The sequence below is a fragment of the Oryctolagus cuniculus genome, chromosome 8, assembly GCF_964237555.1.
Source record: "Oryctolagus cuniculus chromosome 8, mOryCun1.1, whole genome shotgun sequence".
NCBI classification, from domain to species: domain Eukaryota; kingdom Metazoa; phylum Chordata; class Mammalia; order Lagomorpha; family Leporidae; genus Oryctolagus; species Oryctolagus cuniculus.
Genome location: NC_091439.1, coordinates 59,558,903 through 59,581,734, shown reverse-complemented (window position 1 = coordinate 59,581,734; position 22,832 = coordinate 59,558,903). Strand labels below are relative to the sequence as shown.

Below are 22,832 nucleotides of genomic sequence, written 5' to 3'. Positions count from 1 at the left end.
TTTTATTCCATTCTTCGAAGCCACTATCATCCCTTTGGTAACTTTTATTATCAGTTTGAGGTGGGTTATTTAGATACAGATATATAGACACAAATATAGACCTTTTTTTTTTAGTGATTATGTCTTTCTTGTTAGTGGAAATAAGAATTATAAAATGGCATTAAACTGTCTCTCCATAGTGTTTATGGAAACCCATACTTGATAAGCAAGCATGATCTTATAAAAACGCTCAAAGAAATAACTTGGCCATTTATAATATTGTTACTGAGCAAAGGCTAGCTCATTCGGAGAGATTTTTCCCATTGATAGGGCTGAATTCAAGCATTCCTTATGATTAAACATTCTCTTGTAAATTGAAAAAAGTATTTTCTAAGAGAAGGATTCAATATGTTATCACTTTAGTACAGATTTGTTGGCCATTTATTAATGCACTCAATGCATAGTTATGAAGTAGCAGCATGGTCGAAGAAGAAGATGTCACATATCCTTGTTGGCTACTGAAAGGATGAAAAAGATCATCTCTGACCTTCATCAACTTGCACACAGCTCCTGAATCAAAGGTTAAGGGATCTTCAGAAAGTTCATGGAAAATGCACACCATGAAGAAACTATGTGTAGATTTCAATTTTTTTGTAACCAAATAAATTTACTCTTTTAATTGCATTTTTCCATAAACATTTTGAGGTGCCTTCATATGCATGCACCATGAGAGTAGTTCCTACAGTAATCAGAACCTTGGAGGACAAAGAAAACCTTCCTGGATGGAGAATCAAAGAAAGATTCTTAAGAACATCTCACTTGGGCTTAAAGGTATAGGTATGATTTCAACACGTACGGTCCAGACTGGGAGAAATGATTCTAAATGGAACTAAAATCCTGAACAACAAATGCTAAACAAATATCAAATGCAAGATATGATTAGGAAATGCTGAGTGATCAAGCTGGAGTGGAGGATTCATGTAAATGAGTTGAAAAAGGAGTCTAAAAGTACTGAAGAGGGACTGATTGTACTTAGAATCAAAGTTTGGAAATACTGAGCTACTAGAAAAGGATTTTTCAGCAAGGATATGGTGAGACACGAAAGTTCCTAGAGAAAGAAAAATATGGTTGGTACGAAGAGAATGGAGAGAAGAAGAACTTGAGTCCTCGGCCAGAAAATAGGTTGTTATAAATAATATCTGTGTGTAGTAGCAAGCATCTAGGCAAAGTGGATATGGTGAAAATACAAAGTAGAGGCCACTTCAGAGAAACATGGAAAAGCATGAATAAATAAAAAGAGGAAAGCATAAACAATATTTAGGGGTTGGTCCCTGTGCTAGAGTCAAGGACAATTCCAGGTTTAAGTTGACCATGTATTTTGGTTTGCCTAACCTGGGTGGGGAATGTCTGGCCTGTGGGCCTTGTCAGGCCCACAAATCATTTGGTCTGGGCCTGCCAAGGTAACCACAGCGGGGTACTAGAAACTCAATTAATCTATAGCCAGCTAATTTTTAAGTTGACAATTTTGTACGGCCGCAAATGGTGTTATATATAAATATCCAAATGGCCCTCGGCAGAAAAAAAATTCTAGACCCCTGTTAGAACAACACAATTTTAGCTTATTGTTTATGCTTTCAGCCTGGCATTTGCCTGGAATTTTTCCTTTTAAAAATAGTGTTGTTAATAACAGTTCCACCACACAAGGTTTTATTAGACTTCTGTATCCTACTTCAACTCCTAACAAGCCTCCTTTAGAATGGTGTAGGAGCCGTGTGCAGTTACTGTGATGCATAGTAAACTCTGAAACAGTGCACCCCTCCTCTCCTAACCCTTTCTAGTCTCAAGGAAATGCATATTTTCCTATGGAGTACCACATGCACAGCACTGGCTGATAAAACGATGAGAGTTGAGCACTAGAAGCTATAAACAGCTCACTCTTTCCTGCCTGGTGGTGGTGGAAAAGATATTAGTGCTGCAGACTCTACTGCTCATTGGATGCAACAGCTATGTGTCATCGCCCTTGCCATGTGACTCGTGCCATGACTGGTGAGAAGCATGAGGCTGCCAGGATGCAGTGAGGTTAGTGGGACACGTGTGGAATCATGGATTAGATGGAGGTGAAACATGTATGGGAAAGGGAGCCTGAGGAGCTCTGCTATGGGCATCAGTATACTCTTGCTATGGTAGTTTATGTGTTTTCTAGTACAAATCTACAACTACTTTCATGTTTAGTTATGCTTATTTTATTTTGCAATAAGCCACTTCCGAAGCAATAGTTTAATGTATTCATGTTCAATGAAAATTAAATATCGATTTTCTGTTTCTCAAGAATGTTGATGAGCATATAACATAAGGAATAACATACACCATGAGGGTTTTTATTTTTTTAAGATTTATTTATTTATGTGAAACTCAGAGTTACAGAGAAAAAGGGAGGGATGAGAGAAATTGGGAGAGAGTGAGAGAGAAAGGAAGAGAGAGAGAGAGAGAGAGAGAGAAACCTCCCATCTTCTGGTTCACTCCCCAGATGGCTGCAAGGACTGGCAGCCAGGAGCTTCTGGATCTCCCGTGTGGGTGGCGAGGGCCCAAGCACTGGGGCCATCTTCTACTGCTTTCCCCAGACCATTAGCGGGGAGCTGAATCGGAAATAGAGCAGTCGAGACTTGAACTGCTGCCAGTTTCGCACGTGGCATTTTACCTACTATGCCACAATGCTGGTCTTTAATGCTATCACTGACTGTTAAGACAACTAGAAAACAGAAATATGAAGAAGTAGCAACCACTATGTCAAAAGCTAGTCCTTATTTTAAAAGACTGTGCTCAAAGTAAGGAATCTAACACATTCAGCTGCTTAATATATATTTACATATCATTCCATGCAGCAGAATTTTCATTAAGGTAAAATGACAATTACCCTAAATTAATTTTACTCATTGTTTTTTAATTACAAGAGGTGCCTTAGATCTGCAAGTAATGACTACCAATGAGCTAATACCATTAGTAGAAGTGTTCTCCAAACAGTTAAATGATGACTGTTTTATGGCAAAATGAGAAGACAAAATAAAATAGAAAATCAGCTCATTTCAATAATAGTTCAATTTTTTTAAAACCAATTCACAAAACCAAAGAAAAACTTTGTTTTGTTTAAGGTGAATTGTCTGCTCTTATTTTAAATGTTTCTGTCTCTTTAACTTAGAAGTTAAATGTTGTGAATACAATGGTAATATGAATATAAATACTGGTTGAGCAAAGCATCACAGTAAAACAACATCTTTACTAAAATCTATGGAGCAGAAGTATACTTGAAATTAATTGTGCTGCACATATAATAAAACCACGATATTTTATTAATTTAAATGGAAAGTAGTCAAAATTTATACATACTTTTAAATATACAAAATTACAGTTGAATGAACCATTTGGAGGATAAAGTTGATGCTGAATTCAGAACTAATCTTATGCATGACAGTACATACTTTGTGCACTACTGGTCTTTAAGCACTTTTAGAAATTTTTGATTCCTTGAAGCACCACCTTATAAATGAACCAAAGTATCCTGCAGTGGCACTGGGCTATTTTTGCAAATAAGGCCTCTGAAATTATATTGAGTTTTGTTCAAAATTAATTTAAGTCTTTAAAGCATCCAACAAACAAAGGAAAAATTAACTTCATATTTTTAATCTTTGCAAATGATAATATTAAAAATAAAATTATAAACAGGAAAACATTGAAATTTATTCCTACAAAAACAAGCAATGTGGCCGGCGCCACAGCTCACTAGGCTAATCCTCCGCCTAGCGGCGCTGGCACACCGGGTTCTAGTCCCGGTCGGGGCGCCGGATTCTGTCCCGGTTGCCCCTCTTCCAGGCCAGCCCTCTGCTGTGGCCAGGGAGTGCAGTGGAGGATGGCCCAAGTCCTTGGGCCCTGCACCCCATGGGAGACCAGGAAAAGCACCTGGCTCCTGGCTCCTGCCACCGGATCAGCGCAGTGCGCTGGCCGCAGCGCGCAGGCCGCGGCGGCCATTGGAGGGTGAACCAACGGCAAAAGGAAGACCTTTCTCTCTGTCTCTCTCACTGTCCACTCTGCCTGTCAAAAAAAAAAGTGGAAGTTTCCTTCTCCCTTCAAAAACAAGCAATGAACTAAGAAAAAATTAATAAGAGCTCATGTTGGGCAAAATATTTAATTTTAAAATTATATAATTGTACTTTGGAAAATTTGACTTGGGGGAAAAAGCTATTGATTGAGCTCCTCTTTGATAGGATAAAATTATATTCTGTACCATGCTTTACAATATCTGCATTTGGACAAAAACTCAACAATCATAAATAGAAGCAACTTATTAATGTTTTGTTTTGCAAAAATTAAGGTAATAATGTAAACTGAGACAAAAATATCTATAAAGTAATTGAGCTCAGTTACATATTTTAATACACGTAGATATAAAATTAGAATTTTAGTATTTTTAATCAGAATTTTCCCTGATCTTTCTCTGATGCCTCTGTGCTTATAAACAGTATTTTCTCCTTTTGTTTAAAAAAGATTTTTCATGTATCTGAAAGGCAGAGTTACATATAGAGAGGGAGCTAGAGAGAGAGTGAGCGACAGACCTTCCATCTGCTGATTCACTCCCTAAATGGCTGCAGAGATCAAGGATGGGCCAGGAGAAAGCCCAAAGTTTTGTCTGGGTCTCCCACACGGATGGCAGTGGCCCAAACTAGCTTCTGTTGCTTTCCCAGGCGTATCATTAGAAGTGGAGCAGGCAGAACTCTATACTGTCTTCATAAAGGATGTCTGCATTGCAGGTGGCGGCTTAACCCACTGTGCAAACGAAACCAGCCCCAGAATATTTTCTTAATTTGAAATATATAGTTTACTAATTTGAGTAGCAAAATAAAAAAAAAACCACTATGTTATAAATCACAGAATTAACTAAATATCAATGAGTCCTTACTGATATAAATAACTGAGGAGAAAGAACAGCTCTTCGTTACAGTAGATTTCAATTGGTAAATACAGAGGGATAGAGTAGAAAATCATCATTTGGTGAATGCCACAGCCATAATTGTTGCAAACAAAATCCGCTGGTCAATGTCGCATTTAATGAGTGAGCAATGGAAGAGAAATATATTTTTTCATAGTCTCAAATTTTTGCTGCAAGTAATTATTATTATGATTATTTTAAATTGGGTTAGGAAAAAGTGGTTTTTTTTTTTTTACTTTTAATCATCAGCATTTATTTTTCTTTTTAAATAACAATAATTGTACATATTTATGGAGGTACAGTGTGATTGTGATAGTTCAATACAGGTATACAACATATGTTGATCAAATCAGGGTGTTAGCATTTCATCTCCTTAGCATTTCTTTAAGCCTGCAGTTTTTCAAGTTCCTCTCCTCTAGTCTATAAAATATATAATAGGATATTGTGAACTAGCCATTCTGTTGTTCTGTGGAACACTGGAACTTATTCTTTCTATCTAACTGTATTTTGGAAAGTGCTGGCCAACCACTTTCTATGCCCTCTACCTCTTTTTTTTTTTTTTTTTTTTTTTTTTCTGACAGGCAGAGTTAGACAGTGAGAGAGAGAGAAAGGTCTTCCTTTCCATTGGTTCACCCCTCAAATGGCCACCAAGGCCAGCTCTGTGCTGATCCGAAACCAGGAGCCAGGTGCTTCCTCCTGGTCTCCCATGCAGGTGCAGGGCCCAAGCACTTGGGCCATCCTCCACTGCACTCCCTGGCCACAGCAGAGAGCTGGACTGGAAGAGGAGCAACCGGGACAGAATCCGGCACTCCGACCGGGACTAGAACCCGGGGTGCCGGTGCCGCAGGCAGAGGACTAGCCAAGTGAGCCGCGGCGCCGGCCTGCCCTCTCCCTCTTCAAGTAGTTATGAAAGATACTAATGATACAGTGAGAAACCCAGCAGAGGCCACCTTAACCAAGTTATCAAGGTCAATAACATTAGGAAACAGATACATCCTGAACGTTGTACACTGAGGGGGATGCAGCATCATATCTGTTGTAATTTAGCCACAAAAATGAGCAATCAGGAGAAATTATTAGACATCATCAAACGCAAATGAAGGACACGAGACAATGTAATTGATCAATACTCGTCTAAAGCATAAAGGTCATAAAGGATAAGGAAAGAATAAAGTACTGTTATGGACGGCAGCAAGCTAAACAGGAATAAAACAAATGCAAGGGGCCAGCACGGTGGTGCAGAGGGTTGAAGCCCCTGTCTGCAGTGCCAGCATCCCATGTGGGCATTGTTTCAAGTCCTGGCTGCTCCACTTCTGATCCAGCTCTCTGCTATGGGCTGGGAAAGCTGTAGAAGATGGTCTAAGTACTTGGGTCACTGCACCCACATGGGAGACCCCGAAGAAGTTCCTGACTATTGGTTTCAGATCAGCTCAGCTCTGGCCTTTGCGGCCATTTGGGGAGTGAACCCGCAGATGGAAGACCTCTCTCTCTCTCTCTCTCTCTCTCTCTCTCTGCCTCTCTGTAATTCTGCCTTTCAAATAAATAAATAAATCTTAAAAAAACATGAAAAACAAACAAAACAGATGCAAGTGGGACACTGGAACAGTAAAAGAACAGTAAAAGAACATTAGCGTGTATATCCAAATAAGGTGTTTAGTTAAATGAATTTCTTCAAAATTAATTTCCTCATCTGACAGTTGTATTATGGTTATGTAATATGACAATAATGAGGAAGCTGAGTGAGGGATATTTGAAAAGTATTTGTACTCTTTTTTACAACTTACCTGTAAATCTCTAATTAATTCAAAATAAAATATTGAAAACATGGTTTATAGAGAAAATGCAATTGAAGATGGTCATAATTTAAATTAATAAATCCTTAATTGCAACCTTAAGGAATGTTACTTTATGAAAAAAATTAAAGCATTAGGCAATATCTGAAAGATATGTCAGAGTCTTGTTTTAATATCCTTACCCTTTGTATCTAGGGCTGGCCTTTTGACTTGTTTTGACTGACAAAATGAAATTCTATGGCAGTATTATGACTTCTATTCCCTGCTCAGGAAGTGGGAGGCTGAAACTACTCAGTCTTTCCAGGTAGCATAGCCAAGGCTGTGAGCATGTGAGGCCACCCAGCCCCCAGCAGACTCAGCAATTAACTGTGCACATATGAGGCAACCACATCCACGCCTCGTGGAGCCAAGCTGCTCAGCTGAGCCTTGCCCACAGAATTATAAACAAACAAACATAGTGTTCGGAGTCTTTTTAATTTGGAGATAACCTTTTTTTTCTTGCAGTAATGGCTAACTAATACAAATTCATAGAAGAAAAACTAATCTGTTTCCACCTAGATGATGAGGAAAACTTGATTTGGAAGATAACTTTTGAGCTTGGATTTGAAGGATTTAGAAAGCTGGAGTTGAGGACAAAAGGCTTTCTAAATGAGAAAGAAGTAGGGTCACAGCATCAAGAAAGGAGAATATGGGGAACAAGGACAGTGGCGGCCCGATGTGGCTGGAGCACAGGACCTGCTAGGGGGCTTCCAATTACCTGTTTGGTGTGGATATCAGTACAGAGTTCCTTGGCAATTGCCTTCAGGAAATCTCTCCTCAAAGCACTTACATTTCACAAAATAAACTGATTTTTGGTGAGGTGTTTTCAAAATCACTTACCACAAAATGAAAAGCACAGGTGTCCCATTTCTCTGTCCTTAGATGGCAGGAATAAGTTCATGATTCATAACTCTAGTGCCTGATACCTAGATAAACCAGGGGAAGAATTTTACTCAAAAACAACCTTGGGGTTTGGATGAGGTTCAAGTTTAAACACAGACAAATGCTTACAGATCTGAAAGCTCTGGTGGAAATATCTGGACCACCATGCTGGCATAGAAAGTAGATTTTCAAATCTTGACTTAAACAGAGTGTCTAGATAAGAAATGTGTTTTAAATCTAGAGAGAGGATTAAGATGTGGTTCTTGTTTCCACTTAAGTTGAACTTTATTCTGTAACACTTAAAGCAAATAGTAAGCAAGGACAAAATAAGTAAGATGAGCATTTAGAATTTAAGAATAAATTGGTTTTGATAAGTTGACTTGGATTATATCCTGGATCACTCTGTTGCTAGATGTGTGATCTTAGCAAGTTACAAAACCCCACTGAATTTATTTTCTCATGTAAAGTCAGAGGCAATAACACCTACCCCACATGGTTGTTAGGAAGATTAAATAAAATCACATATAATGAATGATAATGTAATTCCTATCTTTAATAAATATTCAATATATGATGTCAGTAAGTTGTTATTTTCCTGTGAATATTAAATTTACCCATCTATTTACCAAGCTTGATTTCCTGTGTACGTAATAATTAGATAAAATCTAAAGACCCTGATCACGTTTTCCAAGCACATCAGATTTGCTATATGTGTGTGGTTTCCGAGTGCTCCCATATCTATGAAATTTGTGCTTCATTTTCCCATTAGGGGGATGAGTTTTCTTGTATGAAGGCAGATTTAATATATCAAGTTTCATCTCCAAATCTGATAGAGTAAATAGCAATCACAAAAGCTAGTCCCCCAAAATGGCCCTCACTAGACTGTGCCTCCTAGGATATTCTGCAGTGTAGTCCAGTTCCAGACTGACTCAAGAGTAGTTCTGACTCATGAATACAAGGCAGTGGAAATGATACAGCGCCAACTACTGGGCCTAAGCCTTAAGTAAGCCTGACAATTCGAATTCTGTGAGCTGGATGCCTACCATTTCAGAAATGGCCTGCTGGAAATACCATGTGGCGAGGCCATGCAGAGAGAAGACCTGTGATGACATTAAATAAGAAATGTGGCCTGGCTTTACCAGCATCCAGGATGAGGCTAAACTTGCAGCTGTCCCTGCCAAGGCACCAGACTTGTGAGTGTGCAAGTTTGGATAGTACAGCCGAGTTCAAGCATTGGATGACTGCAGCTCCAAAGACATCAAGTGGGGCAGAAGAATCACAAAGCTGAGCCCAGTCAACTCATCTAATTGTGAGAGAGAATCAAAATGATGGATGTTTTAAGCCATGAAGCTTTGGGATGTTTTGTTACATAGCAGTAGTTAACCAAAACAGCAATCATGTCCTTTATATGTGTTAATACTTTGTAATGTTTCAAACTATAGAGGCAAGAATACATTTGAGTCTGCTTTCCAAGATGAGTAAAGTTTATATAAAGGATTTTTTAACTTCGCAGATTTATTTTTCCTAAGGTTGAGTTTATCCTCAGAAAGAAAAACAATTTAGAGCTTTTAGAAAGTGTAGTAGATAATGCGCTGTCATCCTATAACAGTGCTTTGTTTGAAAGAAAAGTCTCTTGTAGGTCTCTGAAGCAGGAATCTGTGTCTTTTGGCAGTGACTTTTTGAGAAGAGTTTTAGTCATTGACGATTCAAGTCAAAATGCTCTGTGGGAGGTGCCACAGTATGGCTTACATGAATGAGTGTTACTGTATCATTATTGTCTGTGTGTGTGTGTGTGCGCACACGTGTGTGTTTGACTCAGGATGTAGACAGGTATGACTTAGTCCTTCTTGCCAAATGGGACAGGTTGTGGGTGTCACAGGCCTGCACCCTGGAATGTGGGAGGCCATTTGGGCCTAGGGGTAGATCCTAATACCCACTGGTAGAAGTCAGGACATTTCATTCCAGATGTTGGCAGTAACAAGAAAGCTGCCTGCTTCTGGGATTTACATGACAGGAAAAAACTTGGGTGCTTCAGGGTTAGTGATACACAGATCCACACAGAAAAGGACAAATCAGCAGGAAACAGTCACCAGGCTGCAACACTCACTCTCCGGAGTGAGGCCAAGAAGGGTCCCAGGGCTGCTAAGACTTATTTCTTGGGATAGAAACCGAACAAAGGTGGCTTAGTAAAAAGTTCCGAAAGTTCTATTTTCTGAGGCGCATGTTGAGATCTAGGATGTTGTGCTGAGGGCCTGGGTAGTGGAGGTCAGTGGTTTAGCTAAGCAGGGAGGAGCACTGGAGAGTTGGAGTCAGATTTCACAGCTAGATCTGTGAAAAGCCAAATATTGCATAGACTGCACATGTAAGTAAAGTTCTAGATTCCCAGCCTCCAGAAAGCTAAACTGAGGCAAGGGGGAAAAACCCAGAAACAGAGTACCTTTGAAAAGGACAGACCTGTGTTTTAATTCCCACTTTTTTTTTAAGATTTATTTCCTGATTTGAAAGAGTTACAGAGAAGGAGAGGCAGAGGTAGAGAGAGAAAGAGATCTTTCATCCTCTGGTTCACTCGCCAAGTGGCCACCATGGCCAGGGCTGGGCCAGGCTGAAGCTAGGAGTCAGGAGCTTCATCTGGGTCTCCCACACGGGTGCAGGGGCCCAAGGACTTGGGCCATCTTCCACTGCTTTCCCAGGCCATTAGCAGAGAGCTGGATTGGAAGTAGAGCAGCCTGGACTTGAAACCAGCGCCCATATGGAATGCTGGCCCTGTAGTCAGTGGTTTTACCTGCCACACCACAGAGCCAGCCCCTCAATTCCAGTTTTAATTGGTGTCCCCACTGGCTCTGTGGCTGTGAGCAAGTCACATGGACTTGTGGGGATTACACTGGCTTGCCTGGAATAGAAATTTGGCCAAAAAGGCTTACCCAAAAAGCTTCTTTTCTCACATAACAAGAAACCTGTAACTGGACAGTTCAGAACTGGTGAAGCTCCTCGCTAGCTCCCTACAGCTTTTTCCTTCTTAATCCTCAACGTGTAGTTGTTGATATCATGGCCTCAGGATGGCCACTCCACTTCCTCGATTCACTTCCTGCAGGCAATAAAGCAAAGCCATCTCCATGTGAGGGTTTCTTCATTTGGGGGTGGGGAGACTAGAACCCTTGCCCAATGACATCTATCCATATCTTGTTGCATTTTGCACACATACGTAATACAAAACATACCCTTGTACATGCAGCTGGCTATCTAAATATCAGAGATTTGGACAATGGGCAATATTTTCAACTGGATGCATGATTAGTACAAATTCAGTGAGTCTGGAAGCAGGAAGAATGGATAAGCAACTAGCAATGGATGCCACATTCACTTATTCATATTTTAAATGGGGATGGCAAAAGCTCCAGAGCAGAAGTTTACAATACAGAGTATATCCCCTCCAGAAGGCAAGCAGAGTGAAGGGAATTCTTGTCTTTTGTGACTGTTGCATCACCAGCGCCCGGAACAGTGTCCTCAATATTTACCTACTGGATTAATCTAAATATGAAGTCAGTACAGTGCACTGGCTGGCACAGAGGGAGCTCAGCATTGTCAAATCAGTGGACCCAGTTTTCTGAACATATCTTCCTCCAGTGCTTCTGACATTTTTTACCAAAATATTCCTGATATCAGAAGAAATATATCATGAGCTCTAGGAAATGTGGAGGTATGACTTGAAGTCATAGCCACAGGCAAGAAAGAACTTTGAAGTCTCATTTTATCTTATGACTTCATGTAAGTTTTTCATTCTACTGCTATATGAAAACAATGCTTTTTCCTCCAGATAACTTAATAAGATTGTTACTCAAGGGATACACTTGTTTTAATTTCATGGCTGCATATCCCCTTTGCTGCCTGTATTTGATGTGAATTTTTTACTCTAACCAGGTTCTTGGGGCATCCTCAGCAGTTTTTTCTGCAGGCTAGGTAGGAACTATGTGAGATGAAAGGCAAAGGAGTGTGGCTTCTTCAAGTGGCATTTACTCTTCCAACATCTTCCTTCTCACTGCCCCTCCTCACTTCACTCTCCCCTGGAGAACAGAATCAAGGACACAGGAAAGAATACAAGTGATCCGGCACTTTGGCTGCCTAAGCTACTGCCTTGTTTAACCCTGGCAGCCCGGCTCCCAGCCAGGGAGGATAAGCAGACAGTGGGGAGTGCTCCTTGGAACTCCTGGATGCAAGCTGCCCGCAAAGCACTTTCAAGTGGGGATGACACCACCCCAGAGCTCTTTCACTCCATTGTGTGTGTCATTCAAGGAAAGGATGACCCAATGCCTGTACCAGGGCACTCTGTTCTCAGAACTTCTTTCTAGGGGTATCACACCTCACCTCTGTCCTTAGAACTATACTGCCCCTTTCTCTGTATTCTGAATACTCTGTAAGCAAATTTTACTTAGAACTACAGATGGCTTTCTTTTGGGATATATTTCAGACTTCAATTTCTACTTAACATTTTAACTAAAGAAGCTGCACTGTGGTGTAGTGGGCTGGGCCTCCACCTGTGGCGCTGGCATTCCATATGGGAGCTGTTGGGAGTCCCGGCTGCTCCTCTTCCGATCCAGCTCTCTGCTGTGGCCTGGGAGGGCAGTCGAGAATGTCCTGGGTGCTTGTGCCCCAGCGCCTGTATGGAGACCCAGAGGATGCTCCTGGCTCCAGTGTTGTGGCCATTTGGGGAATGGACCAGCAGATGAAAAACCTTCTCTCTGTCTCTCCTGCTGTCTATAACTCTGCCTCTCAAATAAATAAAATCTTTAAAAAAATATGAATTTTAACTAAAAATCTTTATTAATGTCTTCTTAGTTGGCTTTTAGGGTTGAAATTATTGCATAATTTGATAATCTAAGGAATATCCATGGTGAGCATTTAGCCTAGCCGTTGAGGCATGAGATAAGATATTCAATCCCATGTTGGAGTACCTGGGTTCAATTATCAGCTCCAACTCTTGACTCCAGTTTCTTGACAATGTATGTCCTGGGAAGCAGTGGTGATTTTGGCTCAAGTGACTGGGTCCTTCCCACCCATGTTGGAGACCTGAATTTCAATCCTAGAGTGTGGGGAGCAACTGGGAGCAACTTGGACTAGACTAAGTTACTGGAATTAAGACTTATTCTATGCATCTGCTCTCCCACAATATGGCGCTGGGAGAGGAGTAAACAGCTTCTACACAGCTGCCTCTCACCAACTTGAGTGATGACCTGCAGGAGCTGATCCTGCTCCTGATTGCAGGAGAGCAGCGTACTCGGCGTGTGGGTAGCAGAGTTGGGATTGGTGGAAGAGGACTATAAAGGAGGAGAGAGACAACATGCACCAGGAACATCTAAGGGGAACATCTATCTGAAGGAACACCTGTGCAGCCCCCGAGAGAGCCGGCCAGCGGTGTGCCGCTCCCCCGCGGAAGTGGGGAAAGTGGCAGGGGGAACCGCCCTTCCACGGAGGTGGAAGGGTCGGTAGCCAACCCAGGAAGAACCAGCAGCAAACCCGGGGAGGGCCGAGCAGACAAAAGAACAGCGCAGGGTCCTGTGTCGTTCCTCCACGAAGACGGGGAGCGACACTAGAGCATAGTTTTTGTCCTGCCTCAGCTCTGGCCATTGCAGCATTGCAGACATTTGAGGAGTGAACCAGTAAATGAGAGCTTTCTCCCTTTTTCTCTCCCTCTCCCTTTCCCACTCCCTCTCCCTCTCCCTCTCCCTCCATCCTTCTCAAACAAAAACAAAATCTGGACATTATCACTTATATCCCATTGCTGGGCTTTAATTATATGGCCACACTGAATGCAAGAGAGGCTGGACAATGTAGTTTTATTTTGGGGTAGCCAAAAATTGTATTGTTTCAGAAGAAAAAAGCACCACTCCTAGTGGATAATAAGCATGCTCTGTCACCCATAAACATATTCAGCCTCTGCAGTATTTCTCATATTGAACTTGGTTTTCCTGACACCACTCCTAGTTTCTCTCTCTTCTCTCTGGCTATGCCATCTCAGGCCTCTCTGCATACATTTTCTTCTAGAAGCCCCTCATTGTTTGCATTCACTGGCATTTGACCCTCAGAACCTCTTTATTTCTCACTGTGTAGACTTTCTGGCAAGACCACATCAAATCTGTGGCTTCTACTTGATTTTTTAAAATCTACATTTTCTCTCAGATATTATCTTCCTGAATCCCAGATTCAAATATCCAATTCTACGGAAGAGTTGTCCACTTGAATACAGAATGGGCAACTCAAACTCAGTCTATTTACAATTAAACTCATCACCTCTCCCATCTAAACGCTCTCCTTCTCATGTCATCACTGTTTACCCACATGACCCCTGCAACCAGGGTCCTGGCTCGCTGTGGAGTTTTCATCCCTCACGTGTTCAGTGGCCGTTTCCTCCCTCTTAGCCATCCTCCGTGACTACGCCTTCGGAATTAGAGCAGTTATGGAGCACTGGCACATGCCACCTACTGTCCTGATACACACAACATATTTTAACTCATGTAGTTTTCAAACAGAAAACTGTTTGAAATACTGTTACTATTATTATTATTAAATACTGTTACTTTTATCCCCATGTTACAGGTGAGGAAATGACCAAACAGAAGTCAGGTACCTCTCCCAAGTGACATACATCAGATCAATGGCAAAACGGGGGTTTGATTCCAGGCCTGTGAGGCTGGAACAGTCTCTTTTTCAACTGTGATGACTTCCCACTTTAGCCCTTCTCGTTTATTGCTTGATTATTCTCAAAGCCTTCCGACTGGTTTATTCTCTCTTACTCAGTTTCACTAACTCCTCTCCTAACTTCTTCCTTAGGACTACCAGAGTAATCTTTCTAAAACATGATCTAATGATCTTGATCTGTCGCCTAAAGTGCACCAGTGCTTCTCCATCACCACCTGGTTAAAGTTCAAGCTCCATAATAACCTACAAGGTCCTTCCTGACCCAGCCCCTGCCCAGCCCTATAACCTCCTCTGAAACTTCACAGACACAGTCCCGAACACCATATCAGATCTCTCAAAGTTCCTCAACTCACCTTACCCCTTAGTGCACCTATTTCCTTGCTATAAACTATATTAGTTATTTATTCATTTACTTATATATTTATTTGAAAGGCAGTGAGACAGAGATCTTCCATCTGGTGGTTCACTTCACAGATGCCTGCAATAGGCTGGGCCGGAACAGGCTGAAGCCAGAAGCCAGGCCCGAACCCAAGTCTCCCACATTACTTGAGCCATCACCTGCTGCCTCCCAAGTGTATACCAGCAGGAAGGTAGAATCTTGAGGGGAGCTGGAACTCAAACCCAGGCACTCTCCTATGGGATGCAGGCATCCCAAATAGAATTAAACACTGTGCCAAAAGCCTGCCTTCTTTCCTTGCTTTTGCTCTCACTCATAGCTCAAATTTCAAGGTCAAGTTATTATGTAATAGCTCAAAGATCCCCAAGGGTAGAAAAGCTACCTATATGTGCTTCATAGCTCTATTATTGTACTTTTCACAATAAATAAAATCTTTCAAAAAAAAAAAAAAGGTAGAGTAAATGAGAGTTGAGTCTTCTCTCTCTTCCTTGCTGACCTGTATAAGTTCCTTGAGTGAAATGTGGTTCTTAGTATTTGTAGTACCAACCAAGGTATTTGGTACATAATAGTCATCCAGAAAACTGTCAAAGAAAATGAACTAAAAAGTATGACTACTTTATGCCACTTTCCTAAACAAAGCCTAGCCCAGAATAATATAGAAGCCATGTTGTTTGGTATGACACCTCATGGGGATGGACATGAGGGCCTGGGAAAACAGGAGAGGTGGTCAGGAAAATAACCTTTATTATATTTAATCACTAAGGAAATAATGTGAAATATAAGAGTAACAACACCAGGACATTGAAAATGTTCAGTTTTAGTGGTGGTGGGAGGGGTTGTTTTTAAAGGAAGTAACAAATTAAATGTAAAAGGATGTATTTTTCCTTTCTCTTTTGCAGAGCTTTGTGGGGGAGCTTTGTGGGGAAGCCAACGCAGAAATTCTTGTAGAATTTTTAGAAAGAACATGGTAGTTTTATTTATTTAATAGGATTCTGGTGCCTTTGTGTCAGGCAGTCAGAAGTGAAATTATCTTCAGTGGTTCAGTCCCTTCTCTGCTCCCAATCATCCCTTCAAACCCACGCACATTAGAGCAGTTGTCCTTCGATACTAAAGAAACGCAGTGGATTCTTACGTTACCGTGGAAACAGAATCACTTTTGCTGTGAGACACCTCGCTTCGTCTGCACTATTATGAAGCAGAATACATGGGGAGGGTTGGGAGGGGAATCAAATATTCTTCCCACTAGCGTTGTATTTGGCCTTGGGCTGAATAAATGACTTTCAATTAGAGCACTTAAATATCTTTTAACTTTAATAATTACTATTCAAGCCCCAACTGAGTTTTACTTGGAAAAGAGGGGGAAAAAACTGATCCTGCTCTTAAGCCGAGAGCTATAAATTCTCTCAAACTAGACAACACCTGTTAAAGAAAATATAATGGTTTCATTGTGCAGAAAATTAGTGTCATTGTTCTTTTTTGTTTTTTGACTTTCTGATTTGATCATATTATGGATCCATGGAGTTGTCTTTACCTTTTTTTTTTTTTTTTTGTCTCTAATCGTGGCACCTTTATACTGAGCATACATATTTATAACTTCTTGTGTGTGGCTGTGTGCACTCAGATCCTCTGTTCCCAACCTGCTGCTGAGCCTGCCTACCCGCCTGTCACCCATGCCCACTTCTGGGCCTGTATTCCCTCCCTTTGGAAACCCCACTGACTGGGTCTGCTGCTGGAGCCTTGTTTTCCTAACTCCCAAACCTAAACTCAGTTACTGGCCTATTTTATTTTCTCTTCTTAACTGCTCTATTTCTTACTGTTTGTGCTGCTGTCTTAAAGAAAAAAATCTATAGCATCTACAAGGATCAACTCAGTAAAGTCTCAGAAATAAAATCAGAATTGCTCTTCCCCTAAGCTCCAAAGATGTTCATTCTCTTCTTACAGGCCCCCAAAAGTGCTATTAAAACAAACAAAAACTTTAAAATACACATACACTCCCTTCACATTACCTTGGGGGCTAACTATAATCACAGGAAAAAATCTCTATAAATAAAGAAGAAGAAAGAAAAGTCTTATATTAATGTAAATGAGAAAAGGATGTGATACTTTTAAAAGTACTCATATTTTGGTTCTAGTGATAGTAAAGTAGACTTAAAAGACAATTGATTATTACCGAGCAACTTAGTGGCTGCCACATTTAATATCTGTCATTCAATTTTATTCTCAAATTCATCTCCATAGCTACCTTACTTTCGTTTTACAATTGAAATGAAGATACTGAAACAATTTTGTAAAGGTCATTTTCAAAGTCATCATACAAACTCTAAATGGTTTCAGATTCTTTCCAACCATATCATCTGGCACAGTGTCCAGTGCTCTGATGTGTGGAGGGTTAAAACCCAAGGGAAAAACTGATAAGAATATGGCCTTCATTTCTGGCCTTTCACCTCCTGACAGGACTTTGTGAAAGTCATCATTTCTTTCGAACCCAGATTCGTTCCTCCTTAAGTAACATAAATGAATGACTCCTTATCTCTTCATATACATGGGGAGTTAAACAGTTAATGCAAGCACGTGCCATCACATCCTCTTGCATCTCCCAAATCATCTCACGTGGTGCTGGGTTGGGTCGAGGATGCTTAGCATTCATCTGTAAGTGATGCAGTGGGTGTTTAAATCAAACCAATTCAAAAGCTACGTAGGCAACCAGTCATAGACCCAATTTTACTATAATTTCAAAGAGGATTCATTAAATGGCTGGACACAATTAGCTCAGGCTGCTTTATGAGGATACAGTCATAACCTTTGTTCATAATGTTATCCAATTGACATTTTAAAAAATAATGACCTTTTATTATCCCATATACAGAAATATTTCATTTTGCTGAACTCCAATGCTGATTTTCAGAAACCTCAGGCAACGTTAGTGAAATAAATATTGAAAAATAACACCTGAAATCCTATCCTACTAGAAAATTAGCAAATACTGCTCCCTTTTAAGCATTTACTATGTACATAATTAACTCTGAACTTTCCAAACACGATCTCTTTTAATTTTATTATGAATCTATGAAATTGAATCTGTTATTGCCATAATTTTCTAAAACAGGAAATAGATTCAAGGAATTAAAATAAATTGCTCAAATATCAAAGCCAGTCTAATACACAGCCCATCCATACCCACTTGGACAAACCCACAACTGGCCTAGCCACAATCCTACACACTGTCCTACCGTGCAAAGTCACCTCTGAGAGAACCCCAGCTTTCTTCTGCTGCCTATTTCTGTTAAGTTCTTCATTCTTTGCTTTATGAAAGAAAGTAAGGGGGGAGGGACAGGCGAGAGCGGAAAGAAGGAAGAGGAGAGGAACGGAAGGGAAAGAGAAGAAAATCACTCTATGACTTCTACACCTCCTGAAAACCCCAGGGATAAGGTGGGACCCATCCAACTCTTACACTAGTCAGCGTTGTTGAATAATGTGGAGTTCCAGTTTGATCAGAACTGATGTCATTTGCCTGTGTTTTGCATTTCGCAGGAGAAGTGTTCCTGCAGATTAAAGGGCCACTGGAAGATATTTATAAAATCTACTGCTACCACCACGATGAAGCACACAGTGTCCTGGAGTCCTACGAGAAGGAAGAGGAGCTGAAGCAACACTTGAGCCAGTGTATCCAGTCCTTAAGGTAAGGCCTTTTCAAACGGTGAATCCCAGCTCTTCGCAGCTGCCTTGCAGGGAACATTTCAAATGGACACAGATGAAAGGTCTCACATAAATCCCTAAATTTTGTGAGGCTCGCTGGGCACTCTGCTTTGCATTCCCTTGATGAAAAGCTGGCATGCCAGAAGTCTGGAAAACAGGTTTTATTTTTTTCTTTTTCTGTGTGAGGATTGACTAAATATAACATGGAATGGAAATATGCAATTCCAAAAAATGAGAAGTGGACAGTCTCCTCCCCCACCAGCGACTGCAGCTTGTCTGCTCTCACACAGTTTTAGGGCAGGCATACTTGAAAACAGGTGAGCTTGTATGAGCACCAGAGCACATGAGCTAATCAGGTTGGTGGAATGTTCCATGACCTCTGAATGGTTCTTTTCTTTCTCCAAACTTACTGTAGTGGAAGAGGAAAGATTGGTAAATACAAGTTAGGCCCTACTAACATAAGATTATGCCTTTCTTTCTCATCCCTAAAATATTGGTGAGGGTTGCTACATAACACATATTTTCTCTCTAGAAGGAATATCTATGCACTATAAAAAGGTGAAAAATAGAAGTGTGAATAAGATTTTTGTAAAAAATAAACCCTTGATATTTTATCATCTATTAATAATCCATTTGCATTGTCTTCTGATCTTATTCATGTACACGAATATAGACACATATTTAAACTGTTTCTTGTCAATGAAATTGCCATCTAGTTGTATATACATTTTCCTTAAGATGCTTAAAGCCCAAATTGCTATCTTACTTCACATTTTACCCAGTGGTTTCCTTTTGTGCTTTTGCTTTTAGGAATTGTCCGACCATCAAATGACCTTGACTAGGCAACTAATTAACCACCAGACAGCTGCTGTGTGCAAACCAATGCTCACTTCTCAGACTCCCTAGCACACATTCCTTACATATGCTGCTGCGGGGAGGGGAATGGCGCAGAAATGGGGGTCCCAATGTGGTACAGAGGTTTGTAGTTGTGCTATAGTACAGTCAGGAGACTAAACTTTGAGGGAAATCTTTCCTGGCAAGAACTGGATTTGAATGTGGATTTAAACAGGGCCTGGCTGTGTCATAGTAGGCTAAGCCTCCATCAGCAGCACTAGCATCCCATATGGGCACCTGTTTGAGTCCCGACTGCTCCACTTCTGATCCAGCTGTCTGCTAATGTGCCTGGGAAAGCAGTGGTAGACGGCCCAAGTTTTTGGGCCCTCATGGGAGACCTGGAAGAAGCTCTTGGCTTTTGGCTTGAATTGGCCCAGCTCTGGCTGTTGCAGCCATTTGAGGAGGGAACCAGTGGCTGGAAGACCTTTCTCTCTGTCCCTCCCTTTCTCTGTCCATAACTCTGCCTCTCAAATAAATAAATAAATCTTAAAAAAAAAAAAAAACCCACACATACAAAAAGAAAAGAAAAAAGAAACTGGGTCTGATGAATTATTTAAATACATACATACATACATTTAAAAAAAATTCAGCTCTATTGCCCTCTACTGGCCCTTAAATTATTGCAAATTTAAACCATTCTCCATTCCATAGAAAAGAATATATTGAAGTCACTAAATTGCAAGCATGAAATTATTTATTTAATGCTGTACTGTGCAAGCAGAGTTCTGGGTGCTAACAACAGAAAAATAAATAAGACCTAGGCTCTGCCCACAGGGAGCTCAAGATGATCAAATAAGTCTTTAATATAGGATGAGTAGCTCCACTTGATTATTTCTTACTGTGTTCAGCTTAGTTTCATGTTAGTATATCAATTCAGAGAAATATTAAACCTTGAAGTTATATCCATCTTAATAAATTCATCTATTAGGAGCAAAATCCTCTAAATGTACAGGTACAGTTTTTCACAGGAAAATAATAGTGTTATCTGGGTGTGAATGAATGCCTTTTCTACCTTAAACTAATTACATGATCTAATTCAATAAATACTCATCTTGAGAATTGTTTTCCTTCTTCAGTTTCTAAAAACAAAAGAGGGAAATCTCATAGCAAATGAACAACCAACCCACACCTTGGCTCATCACCTCACTGCCAGCCCACGGCATGGAGGTCCTTACCTGGAGAGGATGTGGTTAATCTACTTGGAGCCTGTACTCCTGATTGTGCACCGAGTGGTGAGGAGAATGAACATTAGCTGATTATTCATTCATCCTCTGGCTTCTAAGAGAAAGAAATAGGCCCCGTCAGAATATTCCACTAGGCAGTGTAGCTCAGTATCATTCCCCTAAAATCCAGCAAAAGGCAGGGGCAATTTTTAAACCTCATGAAGTCCCAATTACTGAAAATTACTTTCGGGCCCAGTAGCTTATTTGGTCCTTTTCTGCAAGCTTCGAGTTATGGCTCTGGTGGTGCCCCACATTTTATGTATTCAGAACCATTCTGATTTTAGGGAATAATTTCAGGCACTGGAAGGTGTTAAGCTTTAGAAAGCACAAAATCCAAAAGAAGCAATATTGGCAGAACTATTTCTTAAGGGAAAGAAAATCAAAATAAAATAGCTCAAGTTAGAGCCATTTTCCCAAAAGTTGCCTTTCCATGAAAATAAAGTTAGTGATGAATTGTACTGGTCTGCCTAAAGGCTGAAAGCACTAGAATTATTGACGTTACTGTAATACTGACCTCAATTGAGCTGAGCTTTAAATTCTGAGAAACAGGTTTTCAAACAGGTTTATAGGCCAAAGAGAGCCTGGAACACCCTAAGGGCTTGGTTTCCCTTGCCAAGTAATCAGTCAAAGCTATTACTGTCATTCTGCCTTTTCCTTGTGGCTAAATAAGGGAGCCCCAGTGCAGTTGCCAATTTCTAATGAATATTAGGTGTGGCCTCCATTTTCTACCATGTAAGCGAATATTAGAACTACTTGGTTTGGAGCGATATCCACAAGACAGGTGGCTTCACGCCTCAGAAGCTAAAGCGGATTTTAAAGCAACTCTTGCTGCATTTTAACCAAAATTAAATGTGTTTATTGAGGGCCTAATAAATATTTATTAACAACACTAGATAATGTTGAAAATGTTTTTAAAAATTTATAAGTAAATTTCTTGCCTCCCAGGAACACAAACTTGTTGGAGAGATAAACAAAACTATCTAGGAAGTTTAATAATATTGCAAGAGTTTATTTAAATAACATAGTGGGTACAGTTTAAGACAATTTCCAATATGGTGGGAGAGATAGAGCCTAGTTCTATAACAAACTGAGGATCAGAAACTTTAGTTGATCTCTGAAACTGTTATCTTTCAAAAGAGAAAATAATATTCGTATCCAGCAAAGAATTTTAAAATGCTTTGAAATGCTAGAGCAGTGTGTGAGTCCCCGCTCCTCCAGTGGTATATATTAAAAGTGCAGATTCCTATGCTCTGCCCCAGACTAAACAAAACAAAACAAAAATAGGATCCCTTATGATCCAGCCAGGAATTTGCACTTTAATAAACACTCTTGAGTGTTTTGATACATGCTGAAGTTACCAACTATTTTGGGGGCAGAAATCATGACCACAGTGCCTATCCACTGCTTCCATCAATCTAGATACAATCTAAGCAGTAATCTCAGGGTTTGGAGACCTTTAGAAAGAAAAGACTCCAAACTATCCAGAAATACAATACACATCTGCATCTATAGTCTACAAGTTGGGAATTTGCTTATTTAACAAGGAGTGTTTATAGAGTTGCACTAGGGACCCCTAAGATTATGTAAAATAGTGTATTACCACAGTCTCCAAGGGTATCAAAGTTGTTTGCTAAGGATCTGATTACTTAGCCTCTTTGGTGGTTATTTAAGGTTTCTGATCTGTATGAGGAAAATAAAAACCAGGATTGCTATAAATATAAGCATTGCTATAATAAGAATAGTTTGTCTGTTGCCTCCTTTCTGTTTTTTTCAGTTATAAATACTCACAAAGTACCTACTACATTTCAGAGGCACCAGAGATTTGTTTATTTTGCAATTTAAACAAAGAATGTAGAGGTTAGTCAAAGTTTTCTGAGATGGAAGACACATCTCTAGCTTCACATTCACTTGTCATATACATTTATTTTCATTTTCTCACTAACCAAGGCCACCATCATCGGGAGGAAAACTCACTTCTAGTTTCCTGGGCATGTTGCCTGCTCACATGACTCCTGTAGCTTCTCCATTCAGAGAGGAAGTGGAAAGCTCATGCCTGCTACACGCACTCTAAAGGAATACATTTCAACTTGTTCACTATACCATATACTTCTTCTAGTGTTTAAAACATTTATTTATTTAGTTTTATTTATTTGAAAGGTAGAGACAGTCAGATACACAAAGCTCTCCTAGTTGTTGGTTCACTCTTCAATTACCCACAACAGCCAGGACTGGGCCGGGCTGAAGCCAGGAGCCTG

The 22,832-nt window shown here is 40.3% G+C and overlaps 1 protein-coding gene across 1 annotated transcript in view; it reads left to right on the top strand.

Annotated features, from left to right (window-relative positions):
- Positions 1–22,832, top strand: part of ARHGEF38 (Rho guanine nucleotide exchange factor 38) — a 146,852-nt gene that overhangs the window by 64,566 nt on the left and 59,454 nt on the right. Inside the window, exon 4 of the mRNA XM_008267533.4 lies at positions 18,296–18,443. Coding sequence (XP_008265755.2) covers positions 18,296–18,443 — 148 coding nt within the window. The remainder of the gene's footprint in view (positions 1–18,295; positions 18,444–22,832) is intronic.